General features: G+C 35.4%; 1 protein-coding gene across 1 annotated transcript; it reads left to right on the forward strand.

Moving 5' to 3' along the window:
• The first annotated feature begins 1,704 nt into the window (after window positions 1–1,704).
• On the forward strand, window positions 1,705–7,229 carry LOC130418746 (uncharacterized). Its single transcript, XM_056744828.1, has 5 exons — window positions 1,705–1,732; window positions 5,254–5,670; window positions 6,192–6,320; window positions 6,467–6,534; window positions 6,936–7,229. The coding sequence occupies exons 1-5, from the start codon at window positions 1,705–1,707 to the stop codon at window positions 7,059–7,061; spliced, it is 768 nt and encodes a 255-aa protein (XP_056600806.1). The 3' UTR covers window positions 7,062–7,229.
• The last annotated feature ends 440 nt before the right edge of the window (window positions 7,230–7,669 follow it).

The following is a 7,669-nucleotide window of genomic DNA, read 5'->3' on the forward strand; positions in this document are numbered from 1 at the left end:
TTGTATTCGTCTCTTATTATTTTGTTATCTAGTATCTAAATCGGTTTCAGTAAAACCTTTGGTCGTTAAACAAGCATGTTAATGGTAAGTTGACATTAAATATTGTATTCGTGTTTTAAAATAATACTTAAAGGTGGTTACTATATCATCGTTAAATGTATCGTTGGTGACCCAGATATTATATGTAGGCCTAGGCTAGTATTTCTTCATTCTTTAAGACATCACAAAATGTTGGAAGATTTGCTGTAATTTCATTGCTACAGTTTGGGGGGAGAAAAATATATTTGTTTAATTTTCCCATAAATAGGGAACGTTTGAGCAACAAGTGAAAAACTGTGGAAAGCAGAAAGGTTCATTGAAATAAAAAAAGAGAGGAAGATATAGTACAAGAAGGACAGAGAGACAGAGAGATAATGAAAAAATGGATACATTATAGCTGTTGACATTGTTACAAAGAGGCCATAAATAATAATTCAGTATCAACTGTCTGTGAGCCTCCCGCAGTGACCACTAGAGGTCACAATGTTTGCGTTTTATGCTCCTACAATACTTCTATTTCAAGATTTTATGACACTTAAACTTCTTCATGCTAATCATTTAAAGACCGGATTTCTATTAAAACGAGTTTTATTTAAACGATTTCAAACAACTTTAAGTTATCCTCCAACGTTAGAAAAGTGTGGTGCAGTGTTGTAATAAATGAATGATGCTCTTCATCCTGCTTAAACTAATATCATTACACAATTTTTCACCAAACCAGTTAATAAAAAAAAACTAAACTTGACTTGACAAAGGAGGACTCCACACCCAGCCAATGACACAGTATTGTTGATTTGTTTTTTTATGTTTATGTAATGTCAATCCACCGGTATGTGTATATCACAGTAGATTTTCAGAATTTCTAAAATGTATTTATTTTTAAATATTTTATATAATTCTATATAATTTTTGAATGTACTGTCTTTCAAAAAAGGCTTTATTTAAAGTCCTTTATTTTTTATTCAGATTGGCTACCCAATTACAGCTACTTACTTGTAGCCTATAGTCCTTAATAGAAAAATAAATAAAAATAATGATGGATGATTCTTACAAGCAATTATTTTCCTAATTATTTGATTGTGTGATTGTGATCACATAAAAAAACAAGAATAAAGTATAAAGGCTATTTAGGGGATTTGCCTAATAGGGGGCAATATAATTATTAGTTTTGACCAAGTTTTTGACAGATTCCTAAAATATTTTTTCTTTTACACACAAAAAGGGAAACCTTGGATGACCTTAGAAGGACAACAAAACACAATTTCCAAAATAAAAGACATGATACTAATACACTAATGACACTAAGACCTGTATTCTTTGGCTTTTATGACAGGCTGAGTGGAGACATAGCAATGTTATTATTTGTATTAGTATATGTGTATATATGTGTGTCTGTATGTATATATATATGTATATATGTGTATGTTTTTATATTATTATTATTATTATTACTATTACTCATTGTATTCATGTTACTTGTGTATGTTTGCCTTTGGACATTGTGAAGCATCCATGGTTGTTTTTAAATGTGCTATATAAATAAAATTGAACTAAAATTGATCAAGATAAGACTGAACCCGCACAAAGGTTTTCAAAGGGCGGGAAGCAAGTTGACACTCACACACACACTCTTCACCTACAAGCAAACATTCAGATGTAGCCAACATGAGGGTTTATCTGTCTGCACTTACCAGTAAGTTATTTCTTTCATATTTTTTGTTTGAACATGTTAATATTAACTGCAATATTAATTGCAGATACATACATTGTTTTCTTAAAATTAGATGGGCACTCTATTCATTCAGTATATGTAAAACTTTAATGATAATATAAATGCAACAGTGGTGGACAATGAAACAAGTACTTGAGAAAAATTACATAATAAACCCAAATAAAACTTTTATCCAGTAAAAGTATGTATATACACCTTTTTTTATGTTTTTTGAATAAAACAATGAAGAATACTTGGTACCACACCACATTATTAAAAACTAGGTTTGGTTAAAAAATGAAACTAAATATACTAAAATACAATATATAGGGAATTCCACGAAAATGTCAACCTTACCACGAAAAAAAATACTATGGATTTTTACTATGGTATGGGGATGGATTTTAACATTTGGTGGTTCAAATACCCATGTGAGATCTCTCTTCAAATTTGTAAAGCATTTGTTTTATTTTTAGTGCATGATTTTTCTTAGTCAGATAACTGCAATTTTTTTGATTGTCACATCCCAAACGCTCCATATTCCTAATAAATGGACACATGAAAATTTATTTTAAATAACTATTTCATGTTCTATTAAGGGGGGCACGGTGGCTTAGTGGTTAGCACGTTCGCCTCACACCTCCAGGGTTGGGGGTTCGATTCCCGCTTCCGACTTGTGTGTGTGGAGTTTGCATGTTCTCCCTGTGCCTAGGGAGTTTCCTCCGGGTACTCCGGTTTCCTCTCCTGGTCCAAAGACATGCATGGTAGGTTGATTGGCATCTCTGGAAAAATTGTCCGTAGGGTGTGAATGCGTGAATGAATGAGTGAGTGTGTGTGCCCTGCGATGGGTTGGCACTCCATCCAGGGTGTCTCCTGCCTTGATGCCCGATGACTCCTGAGATAGGCGCAGGCTCCCCGTGACCCGAGGTAGTTTGGATAAGCGGTAGAAAATGGATGGATGGATGTTCTATTAAGAGGCATCCCTTCTCCATTCAGGGGGTATTATTGCTTCAGGATTGTGCATTTTATTTTCATAAATTTATCGTCTCCCAAAAACCACATACTTTTTTGTCCCATCCATAACGCATATTAATTTCCCTTTTTTACATTTATTTTTTTAATGTCTAGACTATCAACAAGGGTTCAGTATCATATGAACAAGTGTTTCAATATAATCGTTACAAATTCATTCTCTGAGCATTTTTATGTAACGTCCATAACGCAAAATGTCCCTTCCATAAGGCTGGAATTGCCCATATACGAAATTTCTCATATTTCAAGTGTGAAACCAGTGAATATTACAAAATAGCACATAGCATTTAATATATACAGAAAAACAAAATGTGAGATATGACCATACACTATGACAGATATTGCAGGATGCGAACTTTGTTAACATTTTAGTTTTAGATCATTTGAAACTGCTACCACAGCAGGGAAGGTATTAATTTGCAGTATTTAAAAAAACATACAGATGTACGTATACAGATGACAGGGCTCTAGACTAACTTTTTTGCACTGGTTGCACTGGTGCGCCTTACTTTTTTTCTTGGGTGCACCAGCACAAAAGTTAGGTGCACCCAAATTTTAGACCGCATCGCATTTAACATTTACTTGCTTTGACCTGTTCACTTTTGTTTAATGTCCATATGGGCAAAATTTACTTGTAAATGTTTATCTTACAAACTGTTCAACATTAAGTTCTTTATTTGAAGCACACATTTACAAGAAAGGTAACTTACTGAAAAAGTGTTTGTACTTAAAGTGCTTCAGTTAAGTGAAATTTAAACTTAAAAGATCTAAAGATAAATGGACCAATGCTTGAAGGCTCTGTGTCGGAGCATTGCTTATGATTTTTGGACGGATCAGGCCTTAAATTAACAGTATTTACGAAAAAGTTCTGAAGTGTTCTTTTCATCTTCTCTCATCATCCCCTGCTACATCCACCCTGTTTAACTAACAGCATTAGTCTCCTCACCTCTCTGTCTGCAGCACACGCATTTTCAAACGTACACACCAGAGGTTGCGCTAGAGTTTTTTTGTCCGTCATTTTGACTGAGAGGCTCGTAAAAAATCCGTCATAATCTGTTATTACCCGTCATTATGGTTCAAGGTGGTGCTAGGTGCTAATTTGTATGTTCGTGACGTCATCACGCTGTACTGGCGTCCCGGAACTTGTTGTATTGTGATACAACCGAATGCCCAATAAAGCCGTTACAGTTTTTGATCCATATTCAAGCCCCTTCCAAATCACTTTTTATTTTGCTCATATCTTGTGGATGTAACAAAAGTTATGTCTGATGTCGACTGAAGCGCTGTGATTTTTAGGAACGAAATTTGTGAAATTTCAGTGATGAAATTAAAAGCACAACAGTCCAGTATCACAAGTAAAAGTCACTTTCCAGTGGTGAGAGACTTACTCTATTAACAATTTATTTAAAAAAATCCTAGTGTTGAAGTCTATAAAATACTGTACAAAACCGTTTGAATAAAACGTAAGTAATGAAAATGGTGCAGCACACACATAAAGAACTAGAGCTCTGCCATTATCAATACACAAGGAAATAAGCAAACATTACGGACAACAAATAATAAGCAGTGAAGCAAGTTTTACGTTGTTTATCGTGTGTTTATCTGGACTTGTGATGATCTCTTGTTTGTTTTGCGATCGCGGTCCGGCTCGCGTGAGGAGCGGAGCGGTGATAACTCCTGGTGCTGCAGACTGTGAGCTCTGTCAACTCACGAAAACATTGTATAAAAAACTTTGCGTGACATAGTTTACACAGTACTGGCGGGAAATGTGCATTGATACTCCTTCATTCTTCATGTTATGTGGTTTACTTTGATAGGTCAACTGTCTTTCCCGCGTCCCAGCGCGACATCCGACGCATTTGTCTAGTCAGTAACAATAACAGGTGAAAACACGCAGGTCGCTTTTCGAGCATATCACGCTGAAGGGAAACGGAGATTAACAAATTGCCCTCATTGTAATCCGCCAAAATGACGGGCGGCCATCAGATTTTTCCGTCACGGGTGAAAAATCCGTCAATGACAGAGACTTTATAGTTAATGCGACCCGTGGTTCACTCACGTGCAGGAATATCTGGACCACAGCAAATCAGAGGGGGGTCCGCCCTTCACTATCATTGATTGGTTTAGACCACGATATGGGTCTAATGTGTGTTTTTTATTGAATCACAGGAAGACTTTCAGGGTTGCGGATACTTTTTTTCCCCTCGCACCGGTGGGACCTCTGATAGTTTTAGGTCGCACCATTGAAAAATAAGGTCGCATGTGCGACCAAATTAGTCGCACTCTAGAGCCCTGGATGATATGCATATACATTTTTGCACAAATAACTGACAGTCATAAAAGTCGGTTGCAGAAATCAATGGCAAATTGTATTCATCTGAACACATCAACCACACGAAATAAATTAGCATAACTCTTTCTCTAAATAAAACAATTGTAATCCTCATGTCATAAACTCTGTTTTCATACAGTTGCACTGGGTTGCATTTACTGGAGGGTCTCTGGGAAGCTAGTGGAGGTGGTGGTCAGACCTGGAGACACTGCAACGCTATTTTGTGACCGTGAGATTGTGGTAGGACAAGACACCCATTGGGTCAAGATCTGCTCTTCACAAATCCTACCACCTCTGATTGTTTCTGCACAAAAGACGCTTTTACTCCCAATTTCTCGATTCTCTGTGATCTGGAACAATATTTCAAAATCTTTTGACTTGATCATAGAGAATATCACTGATGCAGACCTTGGATTGTACTATTGCTCAACGGTAGAGAAACGGTTTATCGTACACAACAGACTACCATTTGAGAAGGAGGTGTATCACACCGGTGACACTCTCACAAAGCTTACCTATGCAGGTTCAGATAATAATGAATGTTCAGGTTCATCTGGTAAGTTTTTGCTTAAAAAATTGAATGAATACATTTTATACGTATTGTTCCAAAAACAGTATGCACAGGTTCATTTTCTGGCAGCTGGGGTACCAGGAATAAATAGTAAAAAAAAAATGCACCCATGTAAAATTACATGTTTTCCCGGGACTTCTTTTTAATTTTTTCTCTTTTTCTGTAGTTTTATGTTTTTTGACTGTATTTTTTAAAAATACATGAAAATCAGTTAATAATACACAGAAATATTCTGTAAAATAACAGTTTTTTTACATTAACTAAAGTAATGTCTGTTTGTAGTCAGTTATAGCATGGTAACTTATTAATATTGTCTTAAAATTCACCTTCAAACGTGTAATCCGTAAACAGATACTAGGTTACTTTCAAAAGTGCGTTGTGTCCTGTTTTTATATGATTGTTTCAAATGCTGTTGTGTAATGCAAAGTAAACAAAACAAGACAATAATAATTTTATGATTAACTGTGATAATTTAATGATTTTATTTACATTTGTTTGTGAATCAGAAACCAGCCTTGACTCTGTCAGTGAGTGTCGGCATTGTTGGTTGATTCTGCTGACAGTGTGCCCAGCTTGTTCTCTTTTCTCAGCATCACTGGCTTTTCTTTGTGGTAAGAGGTGCAACCACAAAAAAGGTAAGTAGAATAGTGACTTTTTAAAGTCATCTCCAAACACTAGATCAGCACTGTTCATGGTTTTTGTAGCTCTATGCTAGAAGAAGTCAGATTTTCCCTATGTAGTTTTGGTTTATGTAAGAGATTGGACTTGACTGTATCCACAGTGTTTAAGAAGTCTAGAGGTCTTTCAAACACTTCTGAGATGCAAAGACAGGAACAGATCCAGGAACAGGTAAACCCAGGCAGCTTTAAGTGATAGTTCACCCAAAAAATGAAAATTCTTTCATCATTTACTCACCCTCTTGTCATTGTAAAACCTTTATGACTTTCTTTCTTCCACAAAACACAAAGGAAGATATTTTGAAGAAATTTGATAACCGAATAGCACTGGCCCCCATTAACTTCTGATGTATGGGCACAAAACCAATGCCAATGACTGGGGGCCCATGACAACATTCTTCAAAATATCTTATTTTGGGAAACAATTGAAACCAACCGATTCTTATCTCTATGTATTCAAATTGAAACTAACTATTTCAATTCCAATCAATCTAACAAAATTGAAAACTATATTTAGGACCTTACTGTAATAGCAACACAAAATTGTTTGACACAATATTTCACTACTTATAGGATGACATTGAAGAAATTTGCTACACATCACTGAACATCCCTAAGCAAAGAAGCAAACTGAAGAGAAACGACCGAATTCCAAATGCTGATAACAGTGTGTACAACGATATTAAAATAGCCCAATAAGAGATGTAGAACAACGTTTTACATAAAAACAGCGATACAAGCCTGATCACCTTCTGAAGTGTATTTTGCAATAATGCATCCAGTTATTACATGTAATGTAAAGTAGAGGAACGAGACAGTAAGGTAATAACAATGACATTGATGTATTTTAAGATATGTCAGTCAAATGTTTTATATAAACTGTTACAGATTCATGTGTTTGTCTCAACATGCATACAATTAATGTTTTTTTGTAAAGAATTTTTGTAAAAGCTATGTAAATATCCTACTTTAACTAAGGCCTAGTCCTGGTTTTATCTAATTCCTGTTCGTAAATCCGCCCCACAGTGAAATTACAGTGGGCATAGTAAGCAAAATGTTTTGCTTGACAGTGTTAAGAAATCTAGAGCATAAGAACTACAGTCATTGTGCAAGCACAACAAAATTGCACATTGCAGCATTTAGTCCCAACCTGAATTGAATATAGGTCATGTAGGTTGATGTAAAAGTTGACAGAGGAAACAAAGTGTTGTTTCAAAGTGGAACGGAAACAAACATATGAATATGAGGAAACTGAAGGTCTTTAATTTTCAAGCCTGTATGACATTCACTTCTTGGTTTTAAAATTG

Source organism: Triplophysa dalaica, chromosome 4, assembly GCF_015846415.1.
Source record: "Triplophysa dalaica isolate WHDGS20190420 chromosome 4, ASM1584641v1, whole genome shotgun sequence".
In the NCBI taxonomy this organism is placed as follows: Eukaryota; Metazoa; Chordata; class Actinopteri; order Cypriniformes; family Nemacheilidae; genus Triplophysa; species Triplophysa dalaica.